The sequence below is a fragment of the Neolamprologus multifasciatus genome, chromosome 13, assembly GCF_963576455.1.
Source record: "Neolamprologus multifasciatus chromosome 13, fNeoMul1.2, whole genome shotgun sequence".
Taxonomy (NCBI): domain Eukaryota; kingdom Metazoa; phylum Chordata; class Actinopteri; order Cichliformes; family Cichlidae; genus Neolamprologus; species Neolamprologus multifasciatus.
In genome coordinates this window covers 28,027,549-28,044,719 of record NC_140451.1, presented here as the reverse complement: position 1 = coordinate 28,044,719, position 17,171 = coordinate 28,027,549, and the positions used below count along the sequence as shown (strand labels likewise).

At 41.1% G+C, this 17,171-nt stretch overlaps 2 protein-coding genes across 4 annotated transcripts in view; both read right to left on the bottom strand.

The window, feature by feature from the left end:
* Positions 1-3,460, bottom strand: part of LOC146505725 (uncharacterized) — a 12,030-nt gene extending 8,570 nt beyond the window's left edge. For both annotated transcript variants that reach the window (XM_085182973.1, XM_085182972.1), the window contains exons 1-3: positions 1,474-3,460; positions 502-629; positions 84-206 (exon numbers count right to left, since the gene is read on the bottom strand). In XM_085182973.1, coding sequence (XP_085039099.1) covers positions 84-206; positions 502-629; positions 1,474-1,504 — 282 coding nt within the window. In that variant the 5' untranslated portion in view covers positions 1,505-3,460. The remainder of the gene's footprint in view (positions 1-83; positions 207-501; positions 630-1,473) is intronic.
* A 7-nt stretch (positions 3,461-3,467) lies between these two features.
* LOC146505724 (protein FAM161A) lies at positions 3,468-16,349 on the bottom strand. Of its 2 annotated transcripts, none has more exons than XM_085182970.1 (5): positions 13,047-16,349; positions 10,125-12,804; positions 8,485-8,756; positions 6,481-6,630; positions 3,468-4,456 (listed from the first exon to the last, which is right to left on the bottom strand). In XM_085182970.1, the coding sequence occupies exons 2-5, from the start codon at positions 10,230-10,232 to the stop codon at positions 3,568-3,570; spliced, it is 1,419 nt and encodes a 472-aa protein (XP_085039096.1). In that variant the 5' UTR covers positions 10,233-12,804; positions 13,047-16,349; the 3' UTR covers positions 3,468-3,567. The 2 variants fall into 2 exon arrangements, with proteins under 2 accessions (XP_085039096.1, XP_085039097.1); XM_085182971.1 differs by having other exon boundaries at positions 11,912-12,804.
* Between the last annotated feature and the right edge of the window lie 822 nt (positions 16,350-17,171).

Below are 17,171 nucleotides of genomic sequence, written 5' to 3'. Positions count from 1 at the left end.
AATTAATGTCATTAATTATGTGTCTCTGCTTTAAATTATCATGTGTTACTCGGTGTGCAGTTAAAAGGTGAGGAGTGTAACACCTCAGAGATGCAGTCCCGAGTATAGTTGAGGTGGCTCAAACAGCTGGTAATCATAATACTCCTGTTACTGCTTTTCAGTACCAGTTCATCCAGTTTACCCTTCTGGTTTGCGAGGACATGACCCTGAAGGCAACAGATGAGAAAATCAGAGCAGTTTTACAAATTCATTCAGTAAGAGGGTTAAAATAGTGGCTCTGGACCTATCATAACAATCTCATTAATCATATAAAGCCACATGGCCATGTGCCGATCAGACAATCAAACATTAAATTAATTTTTTAGCACTTTTTTCTTCTTTATCTGTCATGAGAAACACCTGTATATAATAGATTTATGCTTTTTTTAAAAAACACACAGAGGCACAGGTTACATCAGGAAATAAAATTTCCTTCCCAAACTAAGCAGGTGTTGAACTTACGCTTGCATTATCCCAGTGATAGTCACACGCCTGTGCCTGGAACTCTGGGACTCTATAAATGATCCCTTGAGGACTATGACTGACATTACATGGGACCTCCTTTGGATAGCAAAGATTCACGAACACAGCTGGGGGGGGGGAAAGAGACCAGAAACATGATTTGACATTGTGTGCCAAAATGCAAAGTCGTGTATTGTGTTTAAAAGCAATGTAGCCAGTATTAGTTTAAACATTGGTGGGGCCGATAACTTGGAAAAAAAATGTAATGGGATAGTTTGTCAAAATAACATATTTATAACTTATAACTTTCTTTTTCTCTTTAATGTCAGCAGTGGTCGGATCTGTTATGCTACTGCAAGGTCAAGTTTAATCTCTGTCCAGAAAAAGATCCAGAAACACACGGTACAATGAACAAGCAAGGAGGAAAGACAACACACTCTGCTCCAGCAGTGGAGTGGGCGAAGGATGGAGATCGACTGCGCTGAGTGAGAGACTGAGTTTGACAAACTCAGATAGCCAGCAAAGTGCGTGGGGGTGGGGGCGCCACGTGCATTTACTGACTTCACGTCTAACTTGGTGACTGGACAAACCTCCGTTTTAGGGTTGTGATGGTATTCCCCCCCGTGAAAAGCCAGCCAACAAATTCCACACTTACGCAGGCTCAGATGAAACTTTCCAGTATCCCACCACGCCCCCAGTGCTACTGCAGGTGTCCCGAAGCCCCATGGGCGTCAAAGAAATCATATAACTTCTAATAAACTCAAATAAACACGCGCTTAAATGTCTTAAGAAATCACCACTCTCCAAACAGAAGCACAAACCGCGCGTCATTGATAACACCTGCTTTGTGGCGAACAACTTAGAGGCTAAAGTTAGATCATATTGATGCAAATCACCCCTGCAAGCGAATGCAAAACACTTTAGCTATTTGACTAAAGTTATTCAGTAAAGGCTTAAATAACGTGCACTTACCCAGACTTAGAATGCGCATAAGAGTTTCCATAATCCTGAGAATTCCGATGAACTCCCGCGTTGATTATTTTCAGGATTCCGCTTAAAAGGCTTAACGTTTCACAGGCGTCCAGCCCTTTCGTCTCCTGTGCGGTGACTGACACCTAAGCTTTTATCTCTAAAGACGTCTTGCGCCACTGTAATAGGCTGCACGCCCTCTTCTCAGCTGCACGCTGACTACGCGCGTGTAGGAGTGACTTCCGTGAGTGGTGTGATCATCTGGCACCAACGCGATTTTGATACACATACCAACACCCCGCTATTTACGGTATTTCACTGAGAATGGTCAGTCATTGGTTGAATATGTGCCCAGACCGGTATTTTGTTCCCTGAACTTGCAGTAACGAGTACATGATTATTTTTAACCTGTGTCAGCAACATTTTACCGAACAGTTCATAAACACAGAGATGGAAAAAAATAGTGAGTGGCGAAAATTGATTTAAAGTTTGAGTGGGCGTGATGTCTCAGTCTCCTGGCTAATTGTTTGCAGGGCGTGTCTTTTGTCGCATCGTGGGACACTCAGAAGTTCCCCGAGTATTTCCTCTGAAATCTTTCGTATCTAACTGGACACACGGTCGTGCTGGGAGACGGAAATAACAGGAGGGTGTTTACACATTACTGTGAATGAACTGTGGGTTTGGGATCCCCAGCCTCTGCTTCTTTGTTATCTGCAGCATGATTTTCCCAAGATTTTCCCACCGTACTCCTAGTCCAACCCCAGTCGTATAGACTTCTTTCTCATTGCTTCTCCCTTCAGCCCTAACAAAGTGATAAATAAAATGCATTGATTCGGTTGCGCTATTTCAGGAATGTCCCACATGTCGGCTAGTCAGTGTACTTCTTATGCAGTAATCTGCTGGAGCACAAGACAGAAAACTCTTGAGGAGACTGTGGAGCTACATGCAACCTTAATGCAGAGTTCAGCTTCTACACAGTCTCTAATATACAATGTAGCAAAACAAATAAAACTGTTACTGCTGAAACGATTTTCCGCGTTTGTTGTGTGTTCTGGGAAGCATGAATAATAGACGCTACTGTAAGACTGTTAATCGGCATTGTGGAAGCTTGTTCTGCTAGAATGAAAATTTCTAAATATCCTACATTCTTGCGCTAAGAATGAAAGCACTGTGCCAGTGCAGGTGAAGCTAGACATCGGGTGAATGTAAACAACAACAACACATTTTTCTGACAGACAACTTTGCAAATGTTAGATAAGAATGTGTGTGTGTGCAACACGTTCTCACTCCCAAAGCCTCACATTTTAGGCTAGGTGACAAATCGTCAACATATTACGTTTTTGGCTACCCACCACGTTCCTAAACGACGACCTCAGAAAAATGAGGAAATATGAGAACCGTATGGACTCAATCTACACATGTTCGCTCTTTTTCTTCAAATCGCTTAGAAACACGCTATTTAACATAATTAAAGTCATGCTTAAGGTCAGGAAAAAGGTTATGGGTAGGGCTAGGGATAAGGTTAGGTTTAGGGCTGGAATACAGGGCTGGAACGTCTATTACCGCGGGAGCGTCATTGCACTGGATTTCGCCCATAACCCGCCACGTACCATAAGAACGCCGAAGGTCTCCTCCTCCGAGTGAGAACGGGCTGGTGTGTGTGTTGGGGGGGATCCTGAATCAAAAGTTTAAGCAAAAGTTAAGTGGGAGTTTTTCCTTCCCACTGTCACCAGTGTTTGCTTAGAGGAGGACTCAGAGGGGGAATTTGATTGTGGGGTTTTCTCTGTATTACTGTTAAAGTCTTTACCTTACAATAGAAAGTGCCTTGTGGTGGTTCTAAATATATAAGCTGAAAAAAATGAAACAACCTGAAACAAGCAATAAATAATGACAGAAAACAATCAATGTATTTTTGATTGCAAAATATTCCACAGAAACAAAAACAACACATCCTTGCACATGCATTTCTTTAACCGTGTTTTATTGTTTGATCAAGAGCAACTAAAAACCATGTTGACTTGCCTGCATTGTAAAACTAACTCAAAAACAGTGTAGATGTAGCTGCTCCTAGTCTCCCTTTTTGTTTTAAACACTTTGTCACACACTGAGAACACATTTGTTACTGAGCAGAAGCTCTGGGCCACCCAGCTGTTGAGACAAGCAGATGTTGCAGCCGCTGGGGTCAGTGTTAGGGGTCTCTCTCTCCTTCACCATCTCAATGGACAGCTGTATTTGCTTCTTCACTGGCTTGGAAGAAGGACTTCTTTGGGACCTGCAGGAGTCGAGAGAGGAGTCGGATTGGTGCATATCAAGCTCCAGGTCTGAGCTTTGATCACTTTGGCTCTCATTAGCTTCTCTTTCCATTGTGTAGAAGATTTGAGTGTGGGGACCATGGCTTGTGGTCATGGTGCCCTCTCTGTGTCTGGTGCCATAAATAGATGTGGGCATTGGCTTTGCCTTGAAGTTCTGTCGCTCCACTCTCTCACCAAACTTTCCAAGCTCTGCCACAATCCTGGCCTCCTTCTTCCTCCTTTCTCTCTCCAAAAACTGAAAAGGCTGTGGTGAGAGTGCAGTAGAGGTCTGGGTTCTTGTAGCATCCGTGTTTCTGTTATTGTCGGTGTTGCTTCTGCTTTGGTTTGACCGTTGACTATTGCGACGGCTGATCATTTCATAGAGAGGCAGGTGTATGTGTGCCGGAGCAGGTGACGCCCGGAACTTTTTCTGGCATTCTCGGAGCTCTTCCAGCTCCTGCCTCAGCAGCGTGTTCTCCAGCTCAATCTCCGAACGTGTGCGCACTTTGTGCTTCTTCCTCTCCTCTTCTCTTAGCATCATCTGGAAAGGTTTGGGAACAGTGACTTTGGAGTTGGGCAGAATTCTGGCACCAGTTTGATCGGACACTCTTGCCTGCGGTTTCGGACAGGAGCTATTGGGCTGGAACCGAAACCGGTTCTGGCTCGTCATCCTCTCTGGGCTCAGCAGCACGTCTCTGAGGGAAAATACAGGAGAATAAAATGTGATAGTGAGATCTGTTCATCAGTAATATGCTGATTTAACCACTGAACTTGTGTAGATGTTGCATGGTGAGGGTATAAGTGAGAACACAAATATCTGAGGTCACTCAGATCAGATCAGATAGCACAAACTATCTCTAATGCTTGATTAAGCCCATACATAAATTTATTATGATTATGACTATTTTAAATTTCCTTGTGCTTTTTTATTGTTTGTGGGTTTTTCTTTCCTTCTTTATTCTTTTATTTGTATGAATATTTTTTAATTAGTGTATAGCATCAACTCAATTAAACCTCTGTGATTTGGTCACATAAGCAGCAGGTTTTATATGCTTTGGTTTTAATGAAATTAACAACAGGTGCACTAGTATCATGGTCTCCGAGTCATTGACCCAGGGTTTCGACTTTTATGTATTCACGGTGTATTCTTTTGGATTTGTGATGGTAATTGTGGTCAAGCCTGCCTATTTTGTGTCCTGTGTATTATATTATTGGCGCTTCTTCATTTGTCATCTTGCCTTCCAGTTTTTGGTTTCTCTTCAGATGATAATTCCTTTCTGCGTCCGGTCCGTTCAAGTCTTGTCTCTATTTTGTCTTCCGTCTGTGTCTAGCTTGAGTATCTTTGTCTGGGTCTCAGTGTCAATCATGCCTCCATTTTTATCTCCTGTCCCTGTCAGTTCTCATGTCTTAGTCCGTCTCTCTTTGTTTCTTTGCCTTTCTGTCTCAAAGTCAAGCCTGTGATTCAGTTCTAGTGTTCTGTTACTTCCTCTTCTATTTTTGTAGCTTAAGGGAAAACTGTTTTGCTTTCCTTGTCTCATTTGTCTGTGATTAGTATCAGCTGTATACCCACTGGTAGCCAGTTCCCTCATCTCTCTCAAACTGTATGTGCTGTGTCCCATGGTCCCTCGTTAGAGCTTAGTCTGTGATTTCCTGGTAGTGATGGTGAGATGAAGCCCCGTGAATGTGTCTAATCTTTCCACCGCGTTCAACAGCTCATTTGGAACAGCCCAGTCATTCCCCACTTGTTACAGACAACAGTACTGTGGAGGTGGTCAGCAGCATCAAGTTTGTTGGGTTAGAGATAACTGACAGCCTGGACTGGTCACTTAATACAGCATCACTAGGTAAACGGGCTCAGCAGCGTCTACACTTCAGATGAGGAGAGCACATCTTCCTGAGGCACAGTTGAGAGCGCGCTGACCAGCTATATCTCCATCTGGTTTGGCAGCTACAGGGCCCCAGTGAAGAAATCGTTGTAGAGAGTGGTGAGGACTGCTGAGAAGATCATTGGGACATTTCTTCCATCTATCCAGGATGTCGTGCCCATCACCCCATCCTTGCTCCCCTCTGGCAAGAGGTTTTGCAGCATCAGGTCTAGGACAGTCAGATTCTGCAACAGGTTCACTCCCAATGCCATCAGACTCTTGAACTCATAGCTACTCCTCTATGCTGTACCCCCACCCTCCACCCCCAAACATTGTATATTTAGGGCAGTTTTTCCTAATGTTCTTTACAGGTTTTCTCCCGTTTTCTAATAATGAATATAGACAAATTCCTCCTGTATTCACATACGTGTACAAATCTGAGATTATTTTCATACCTTTTGGATTTATTTATCATTTATATTGTACAGTCAGATGGCGAGTACATGCACTGAAATTTCATGCTGATCTGCACTAACAGGTGTATATTCTGAACAACAATAAAGCAGCTATACTATTCTAGGCTTCATGGGGGTGGCCTGAGGGCATGATGTTCTCTTTTGGGCCCTGTGCTCACTGCTCAGCACAGTGGAGCCCAACAATGCCCAGCCTAATGTGACAACAGTATACAGGCAGTTCCTAGGGGATGAAGGAACTAATAGCGTTGACTGGCCCTAAAGCTAAGAATTACACATGATGCTCAGAGTGCTCAGAGTAAGACATTTTCAGCTTTTCCACTCTCTTCCAGTATCCAATGAAGACTCAGCAGTGCTGTGAATTAATACTTCATTACCAACCTCTCAAAAATTTGCTCCTGGCTGGGAGTCCAGTCCAGCTCCCCAATGCTGTCCTCTCCACAGAGCTCCGACTGGTCCGAGCCACTTGATGACTCCTGGAAGTCCAGCTCCTCCTGGGAATTGATCCTCTGGAGTCTCCTAGCAGGGCCACTAGGTCAGACATTAACATTCTCAGTCAAATTAACAATGAATGTATATGCAAACACTTGTAAACTGTCAGTGAAGATTTCAGAAGAATGAGAAGTAAAGTGGTGGGTCAGTGGCAGCATTTGGGAAGAGAAATAACGGTGATGGGTGCAAGAAACAAAAGCAAACAGGTTACAGGTGTGCAAATGCATGGCAGGAAGGCAGTGTTTGGGCATGTGGTCCCACTCCTGTCTTAAATAAATTCCAATTTTTCACATATTCTCTAAAAAATAAAGCTCTTACATTATTAAATATTTGTAGCACAACACAAAGCACAACTCCCAGTAAGAAAAACATACAATTTCCTATCCATTAAACATGCTTTAAGGGAATCTTTTTCTTTTCACTTTAAAGGTCACAGTTCAAAAATGTGTGACTTTTGACATTTAAAGTTTGGAAAAGGAGTTCTTGCTACTGCGTCAAAATTCTGTTTGAATTTCCTTTCAAAAGGTCCCTTTGAGATGAGAAAACGGATTAGGTGTGTGAGTTTCTGATTTAGTCCACTAAGCCTTAATTATTTGAATAATGTCTGTATCATCCTTCAGAGATATTATTATTGTTGTTGTTTTGTAATAAATGTTGCTTTTGAATAGTTATCGAATTCTTTTGGAAACAACATGTATATGAGAGCACGCTAGGCACTCATCTTTGTTCTTACTGTAGTGGCCCAGGATCCACTACAGTTCGCTTACAAGGGGGATGTTGGGGTGGAGGATGACATTCTGTACTTTCTACACAGAGCCCACTCACACCTGGACAAGGGGAAAGGCACGGTCAGGATCCTGTTTCTGGAATTTTCCAGTGCTTTCAATGCAATCCTGTGTGCTCCTGGAGAAACTAAACAGGATGCAGGTGGACCCCTGCCTGGTTGTTTGGATCTCCGACTACCGTACGTCAGGCTGAAGGACATCACGTCTGATACTGTGGTCAGCAGCACAGGAGCACCACAGGGAACTGTGCTGTCCCCTCTTCTCTTCACCCTGTACACCTCTGACTTCTGCTATAACTCTGAATTATGCCATATTCAGAAGTTTACAGACGACACGGCCATCATGGGGTGTATCTGGGATGATCAGGAAGAGGAGTACAGGAGTCTGGTGAGTCACACGAACCACCTGCAACTCAACAGCTCAAAGACCAAGGAACTGGTTGTGGACTTCGGGAGGTCCAGACCAGGTCCACAGCCAGTTCAGATAGAGGGAGAGGAGGTGGTCAACACATAAATGTACCTCGGGCTGTGGGTGGACAACAAACCGGACTGATCATGCAACACACAGCACCTGTATAAAAAAGGCCAAAGCGCCACGCCATCAGACTGTTTAACTCCTCACTGGAGGGGAGGGGAAACAGGGGGACAAGGGAGGGCGGGAACAACTGAGCTGTAGTGCTTTTTTACACGGTGCATTATTTGCAATATTTGTTTTTTTCTTATATTCAACTGTGCATTAATCACTGTGCAATATACTGACTCAAATGTGCAATCCTATTTATCCATGTTGTATATTCTGTATTTACATGTGTATATATGGTGTATTTATGCTTATATCCTTACTCTCATTCCCCTTATTGTATCTGTAACATGCAACTTCTGTCGGTGCTGTGCAACTGGAAACTGAGGGATTAATAAAGTTTCATCTAATCTAATCTAATCTAATCTAATCTTATTTTAGGCAGATTTGATTTAACACCTGATGGTTGTTGACTTTATAGAAAAAAAACTAAACCATACAATTATTTAAGCTATAGTTACTGGGGTCTTTATGTTTCCATTTCTCTATTATGTCAAGGTTTAAGTGTGAGTCATAGAGCGTATCCAACCTGAGGAGCTGCCTGGCCTCTTTGTTTCTTCCCAGACATGCGTCATCGCCCCCTCCAGGCCTTTCCTTGCCTTGGCTGATGTACATCCTCTCCAACTCAGCCATGTTCCTCAGGTGATTGCTCTTCAGCTCCTCCAGCCTCCTGTAGTACTCCTGGTTGGAGAAGTAAACATGCTGCTCCCTCTGCAAGCCAAAGATTTCCAGTGACAGAGAGCTGCGAATGCCTCTCCCGTCTTTTCCTTCCTCACTGCACTCCGAGTCCAGGTCACATTCCTGACAGGTTAGAAGTTGCCAAGATTATGAAACATTGCGAATGAATTCAGTGCGATAGATTTACTTTTAGTGCTTTGAGTGAATGCACATTATTTTTTTCAACCTTTTCTATATTGGCTATTAAGAGGAACATTACACAAGCCATTAACAAGTCATTGCAGCACCAAAAGCAGGTTTAGTATGCAATGCATGTATACAACCTTCATCTACCTGTGGCTGAACTGCAAAGATCTTGCATTCATGGGGTTAGAGTGTGCATAAAAAATGTAACTTCATAAGGGTATTTCCATTTTTCCATTCCATTCCATTAGACACCTCATGTAGTTGTAATCAGAAACAATAGAAACTGCAGCAACTGTCTGTTGCACTCAGACTGTCACGATCCTGGGTCTTATGACCCAGTGTTTTGAGTTTTAGTTCTTTTGATGTTTATAGTGTTTGTGCTTATTAGGTTTCTTATGTTCATTTGCTTATTAGCTCCCCCTTGTGTTTTCAACCCCTGTGAAGTCTCCCTTGCCCTTCGTGTGTTTCATGTCTGTGTGTCTTATGTTGTCATGTCTGCCTCATGTTTCCTGTTTTATTTTGAAGAGATCTTGTGTTCCTGTGTTCATCGTGTTTAGTTTTACTCTTCCACCGTGACATCGTTATGTTCATGTGTGTCAGCTGTCCCCCATGTGTTCCCACTTCTCTCATTAGCCTCCTGTGTGTATTTAGTCTGTGCGTTCTCGTTCAGTCTTTGTCGGATCGTCTGTGTTATTCCCATGTCAAGTCCTGCGTTCAGGTTTTCATATATATATATATATATATATATATATATATATATATGCATGCGCGCTCATCTTCATTGCCATGTTTAGAGTTTTGTTTGTTTTTCTGCCAGGGTTTTTCATAGTTCGTGCTTCCTTTCTAGTTTACCCAGTTTAGGTTATTGCTTAGTTTGCATTGTTTTTGCCCTTTTATTTTGTACTGTTCTGTCTGCCTTAATAAACAGCTCATCAGTTAAGTTTGAGTTTTAGAATGTCTGCACCTGGGTCCACTCTTCACACTCCACGCAGTTTGCCTCGTCAAACTGTGACACAGACTTCTTTCATCTAGCTGTGAAACCGCTGAAGTATTTTATACTAATGTTTTATGCTCTGTTGCACCTTGCATGTTGTTGAATCTTTTTCTGTGCAACATTGAGGAAGGATGTGGGAACTAGTACAGTCAGGGGATTTTCTTCTGTTCACACATAACCCCATAAGTTCTCAACTAAGTGCACAACTTCATAATTCATAATTCTATCTAACTTTGAATGTACATATACATACACATATTGAAAACAGATTTAAACAGACTTTATTATCTTTAAACCTTTAGCTTCCTTACCTCACTGATACAGTCCTCATCCTTGTCAAAATAATCATCTCTTTCCCCTCCATACAGAGCCACTAATTCCTTGTTTCCCAGAGAAGGTGATCGGTACATAGCTGCCATCCTTTTCCTTATTTTATCCCAAAGTCACAGCCAGAAGCAAACCTTCTGCACGTCCTCTGTCACCTCACTCAGCACACTGACCTCCAAGGAAAATAGTTTTACTTCGAGTAGGAAGATTAACACATGGTTACCGCCTCGTTCTAACAGACGAACACAGACTGAAAGCCTTATCTTCTTACCATCAGAAGGAATCACGGCTTCATGGCCAGATGGTTCAGATGGTCCAGATGGTCCAGTGGCTTTTCACTTGAACACATGATTCATCGAAGTCCGATTGATGTGGACGCTCCCAATCTGATTTACAGATTAGCTTTCTTAAATACAGCGCAAGTGCTCCATCTGTTGTAGTGCGCAACAAGTCTGCAGGAGCAGACTTGTTGAATTGCTGATGATCAGCTGTATATATATTATTATTATTATTATATTATTATATATATTTACTGGTGACTGGGGTTGGGATATACCTACAGTGTCACACAGTAAATACTGTTGTCAGAATTGCAAAAACATTTAGGTTTATTTTTGGAGTAGATATATTTCTTTGTGTTTTCTCCACTAATCTATAAATCAGCTTTGTTTGTTGCCTGTTTATCACATTTACGTCACAACTTTGGTAAAAATGTTGCTCTTGTTTGTCAGAAGCACTTTTTTTCCCCAAACTAGTGGCTGTGGAGTAAAATTAGCATAAAGTTTGGAGAGAAGCTTAGACAAATATGTGATCCTAAAATTCATATTGCATCATAACAATGAATACTATTTTTAATATTTTAAATATAGAATAGGTTTGATGCTCTTTGTGAATGTACACAGCTGATTTCAACAACATGTAAGCAGATGTTTCATGAGTTGTCCTGGCTGATTATCGTCCGTGACAGGATACTGCCTTTATACTGTCTTTATACTACAGAGTATACAGTTGGTCTGAAGGTGGAATTCAGTGAATGAATCTAAGCATTGATGTAACCCAGCTCTGACCATGAGCACATGAGTCACTGTGCACTAGTCCAACACGATGTTCCTGACTGTAAATCTGTCAGTACAGCAACATGTTTACCCCGGACTAAACAACAAAAACGTTACTCACTTTTTGCATTTTCCTCTTATTTTCAACCAACCTTTAAATAATGCAGTCAGTATCTGGCTAAATAAACATTTGATTTTAGCTATTTCAGTAGCATTCTACTCAAAATTAGTGCTTCGTGTGTCAGCTGGATCAACTTACCCCTCACATGAGGCAAGAAGGCTGAGGTTGAGTATCATATTTTAGCTACAGTTCATCTCACGTTAAATATAAAGCATCTCACCCCTACAGGAAAAACCAGTTCCCTGGTTAACTGTTGCTTATCTACAGTGCAGCAAAGCATAGACTATTATGCAGAGATACAAAAGTTAACACAGGTTGAAATGTGACTAATGCTCCATAATGATTCAAAGGGTGTAAACTATAAACTCCTTTATTATCCTGTGGCAGCTTGTGGGTGAGACCATGGAGAAGTCAAGCACAGAAAATGTGAAATTAATCTTGGTTAGTGAATCTGAGAAAGATTATTTTCACCTCAAATACCACATACAGAAAGTCTAATATCTACTAGTTTGGGACAAATAAGCTGAAGGTTGACTTTGATTCGGTTCAGACTTTCAGGATTTGACAGGTGAAGCTGGAGAGGAAGGACACCTACCGCAGCCAACTGTGGTAATCCGTTTAGTTGGGTTTCTCAGCGCTGTCATTACAAGACTTCACCTCGTGCTACAAAAACTCTCCCCATCTGTCGCCTGTCTCTTTCCATTTCTTCCTCTGTTTGTTTACCTAAGAACCACAGACAGAGCAGAGATGTGATGAAAACCACATGGTGATAGTCATGTCGTGAAAGTCTATATTTAATAGACAGTTTAGGGCAATTGTTTCCAACCTGTTTTTTTTTCTTATCATGTCTTAAAATCAGCAAACTCTCCTTCCTCGCCCTACACACACTCTCTTTAGAGAAACAGTTTCCAGTGTTTTAACAAAGAAAAACATAATTTCTTTCTGTCCATAACATTTGTTGCCTTTGACTTTCAGTGCAGTTTTAATGTAATCTGGCATACAAATCAACTCCATATGCCACATCACATGAGGCTTTCTTTTGATTCTCTTTCTTAAGAACACCCACTTCTTCTTTCGCCAACTAAAGAAATGTGAACAAATTGTGGGTGTTTTTTGCAACAGGCTGCTTGTAACAAAGTGCATGAAGAATCAATTTAGATCTGGTTCTTTACTAAGCTGAGTTTAAAGTAAAACTTTGGGGTTATGAGTTTGGCAATTAGTTTTTGTGTTTTTTAAACGAATCTCTCATTTTGTCATGGAAAATATTAGATTAACTATTTGGTGGGAATTATTAGGAAACTGGGCACTATGATGTTGCATTTCTTGCATTTCACTGGCCACTTAATTAAGTGTTAACCTTGGTGGTACCAAGTTGGATCCTTTTACGTTTAGAACTTCCTCAATTCTTCATGGCACAGATTTAAGAAGGTGCTGGAAGCAGTCATCTGAGATTTTGGTTCATAATGACATCACACAGTTCCTGCAGACCTATCGTAGATAACTAGCTTCAACACAGAAAACTTGCACTTTGTTCATTGACAAGCTAGTTTTGGCCTGGATTATGAAGAAATCAGCATACAATGAAGCATTTCATGTGATTTTTCCATTCACTCTCACTCAGATAGCAAAGAATGAGAAAACATGTCAGATCAGTTTCCAACATCAAAAAGCAAACAGAAGAAAATGTTATATGCCTGTGATGTTTCGCCACTATTATCTGTAGTGGCGACTATTTATCCATTTATCCATCCTAAATGTGCTCTATGTTGGAGTGAGATCCAGTGACTATAGCAGCTCTTTGGATCCCTCACTGAAGTGCCTCGTAAGGATTTTACATTTTTCAGCTCCTGTTGCTGTTGGGACATGATAGCATCGTGTGCTAATGGGTGAGCACAGAGTATCAAATGTAATATAAGAATATCACTGAAAATATCTCTTCATTTGAACAGCAGATTACTAAAGTACTTACTGAAGATTACTAAAGGGGAACGAATTTACTGCTCTCTCTCACTCATTTTTCTGAACAACAGCATTCACAGTTTTAATCTAAGCTACCAGAAAGGGAAGCGTTTGTGGAAATGCACAAAGCTCCAGATTCTTAGTCATCTATCTCCATCGTGACTCAATCTCAGTCATCCAAGACAGCTCTTCAAATTACAAAGGTCCTATCTGCTCATAATTTCTTAGATAACTTTCCAGAAGCACTTTACCAAAAAAAAACATTTTTTTATTATTATTATTATTTTTTAAACCCTGCGTTTGTTTGTTTAAAATCACTCCTTTCAGCTTGTTCATGGCCAAAAGTGTCCACCAACAGATTAGGTCTGTAATTTTTATTGTTTTGAAGTTTTCTTTCTATTTTTTCTGTATGATGCTTTTAACTGACATCAGTTCTTTTCTTAAATGTAAAATAGTCATTAATTTTTTATATTTTTAAGCATTAAGACACCAGTTTGTTTGTACAATGCACTTGTTGGAAGACAACAAGAATAGAAGATTCCCACTCCTGTGAAGTGGTTTCCACAGGGCAAAGGCATTTAAACGGTTTCAATTGGCCAAAAGTGGCCAAGAGGAACAACTGGATGTATAGAGTATATTACTGATATATTTAAGTAGCTGAGGTTTAAAAAAAATTAAAAATCTGAAAAAAAATTGAGACCCTTGGGAAGTTTCATTCCATATGCATTAACACAGCAAAAATGATCAAAAAAAGAAAGTGAAGTGGCCACAAATGGCCAGCATAGAGCCCAGAGAGTTATTAAATGTCAAATGATTATTCTGGTCGTGTACTGTTGGCTCTTTCTGCTGCTTTTGACACCGTTGATCATGGTATCTTGGGTGGGCATCGTTGGATCAACTCTGGATTGTTTGGGTCTGGATCTGAGAGTTTGGTTCCCACGCTAATTGAGCATCTTCATCTTCAGTTCTCCCAAATGTGAAAAATCAGGCTGTAACTTCTGAGCAGGCATTCAGTTTTGATAAGCAGTTTTTTTAATCATCTGTGGAACTTTTCCCATCTTAAATATATACTGCCTCTGATAAGTACACATGCTTTTATTTCATCACACACTGATTATTGTCATTATTCCGTTGCCCCCAAAAGGTTGATTCTGTTCATCTGGACGCAGCGTTTTCAGTGGGAGATACGTTTCGTCACTCATCCAAGTGACTTCTTCACTCTTAGCTCACTGCCTGTTTTCCCCACCCTTATAAAGGTTTATAAGGTCGAGGGAACCTGCAGCCAGCTCGTGCAATCAGAATTGTGATCTGAATGCGCTGTTGCACCTGCTTTTCCAGGATTACCTCTAAAATCTATAGTCTCCTCTTTTTCAGAGTTTATGTCATGGCCCAGAGTCTAGTGGCTCCGTGTTTTGTTTTGTTTTTTTATTATTAATATGCTTCATTTTAGTTAGTTAAAGGTTATATATAGTGATTTGTAGTTCTTAGGTTTTGTTCCTGTGCCTCCCATGTTTAGTGTGTCATGTCTCCAGTGTAGGTTTCGTTCTGTCTTCATGTTTATTCATCTGTCTGTATCTTTGTGAATGACTCTTGGTTCCTGTTTTACTTCGACAGTCTGTTTTACTTTACTGTTTTGAGTTTTGCTTCCCCTTTGTTTCGTCGTGTCATATTAGGTTCAGCTGTGTCTCCCTCCTGTTGCGTATTCCCTTGTTACTCTCTGTGTATATGTTGTGTGTGTTTTTCTTTGCTCCTCACGTGTTTCCAGGTTCCTAGTTTTCAAGTAGTCTGTAATTTTTAGTTTATCCCAGTTTAGGTTTTTGTTAGTTATCTCAGTCACCCTTTGCCTTTTGTTTTGTAGTATTTTGTGCAGCCAAGAATAAAGGCTCGCTTTTTGTTAAACTTTTACCTCCATCTCTCAGTTGTCTGCATGTGGGTCCACCTCATTCTTTCCATAAGTTGTGCATGTTGTGACAGTTTATCTGTTAATTTCTTCATATAAATTTGTGTTATTTGGGTTATTTCAGTTATTATATTACAAATGGTGGGTATATGTATATAGAAATGCACAGTGTATTTCCAAAGCCTGTAAGAAAAACAAACATACAGCACCTGAAACACAAAATTTCAAAAATAATAAAGACTCATCAGGTAACAATTTTCCAGTAGTGTGTTTTCATATTTTGGTGAGACTGTGCAAACTGCAGCTTCAGTTTCCTGTTTGTAGCTGACAGGAGTGGCAGCTGGTGTGGTCTGTTGCTGTAGATTCTGCTTCAAGGATTGTACATTCAGAGATGCTTTTCAGCAGTCATTGGTCATAACAAGTGGTTATTTGCATTACTGTTGCCTTCATATCGAAACAATGTAGCCAACAATCTGACCTCTGACATCTACAAGCCATTTTCTGCTGCTCACTGGGTATGTTCTATTTTTCAGATTAATCTCACTACTTCAAAGTCTCTTAAATCACCTTTCTTCACCATTAGGGGGCGTTTCTGCCACGTGTCTCATTAGAAATGAGTTGAACAAACGTACCTAACAAAGTGGACTGAGTGTAAATATTTTAGAAACAAAGGAAACCTTACATCACGAGTGCCAAACTCCAGACCTCGAGGGCCGGTGTCCGGCAGGTTTTAGATCTCACCCTGGGTCAACACACCTGAATCAAATGATTAGTTCATTACCAGGCCTCTGGAGAACTTGGCTGTATCCCAATTCATGGTCTGCAGCCTTAAAGGCCACATTTTAAGACCGATTACGTCACCGCGACGCGACGAAGGCTGTCCCGATTCAAAGGCTGCTCGAAATGCGGCCCTCAAATGCGTCCTAAATTTCCCTGAATTTTAAGGACGTGGCGGTGTAGACTTCGTGGCCCAACATATCCCAGAATGCATAGCGCGGTGGTGGGTGTGGATAATTTTGCCGAAAAAAACGGCGGATGAGGGGCACCGGAAGAGTAAAATTAAGTAAGTACTGAATATTATGTCACTTATTTATGTGAAAATGTTTAATAACGAAGAACATTAAAACATTACTGTTGGCCACATGTCGGCAAAGTTATGTGACATTAGTGATGTTTGTACTAACTTGGTTTTACAGCCTTTACTAATATACGCCGTTCAATAGCTGACCTTAATCTTACTGAGAATGATCAAAGCTCATGTAGAAACAAACAAACAAATGAACAAAAGATGTTCTCCTTCATTTCTGTCAAACAAAGCTGTATGAAACGTTTCCAGCTGTTAGTATCATGGTTGCTAGGCAACCTGGGCAGCGCGACGGAGGCTAGACCATCCCATTTCACAAGCCTCGCACTTCCGGCCGTAGCGGTCTTTAAGTACGCGGCCCTTGAGGATCGTTGAGGCTGCGTACTTTAAGGCTGCAGACCCTGAATTGGGATACAGCCCTTCACAGCATGTTGAGGAGGTAATTTGGCCTTTTAAATCAGCTGTGTTGGATCAAGGACACATCTAAAACCTGCAGGACACCGGCCCTCGAGGCCTGGAGTTCGACACCTGTGCCTTACATCAAAGTCTGTGAGAGACAAAGACAAAGAAGCTGCACTGATGTTATTTGTCCACGAGGTGGCGGTGTTGCACTTTTTACTTTTGTTTCCATACTCGTACACGTGACATGAAATGACGTTTTATAACTGTGAGCCGCTTTTACTAAAACAAAAACATGTTTTTGAACTGAAATACAAAATGATTTGGTATTTTTACTGCCAGTTTTTCATTTTCTTTTTTTCTTTTTTTTTTTACATTATTTTGATTATTATTTTACCCTCACATTGTGCTTACTAGTCTTAGGTTTTGTTTTTTGTTCCCTCCCGGAGTTCTTGGAAAAGTTTGCCCTCAAAGGTGTACCACGAGTTTTCCTGTGAATGCTCTCAAGGTACA

What these genes read in the sequence shown, in the direction of transcription:
- LOC146505724 (XM_085182970.1), bottom strand. Translation starts at nt 10,232, where the DNA reads ATGGCAGCTATGTACCGATCACCTTCTCTGGGAAACAAGGAATTAGTG. An exon ending in ATGAGGACTGTATCAGTGAG is followed by an intron (nt 8,757 to 10,124) that starts GTAAGGAAGCTA and finishes CTAACCTGTCAG; the next exon opens with GAATGTGACCTGGACTCGGA. An exon ending in CAGGAGCAAATTTTTGAGAG is followed by an intron (nt 4,457 to 6,480) that starts GTTGGTAATGAA and finishes ATTTTCCCTCAG; the next exon opens with AGACGTGCTGCTGAGCCCAG.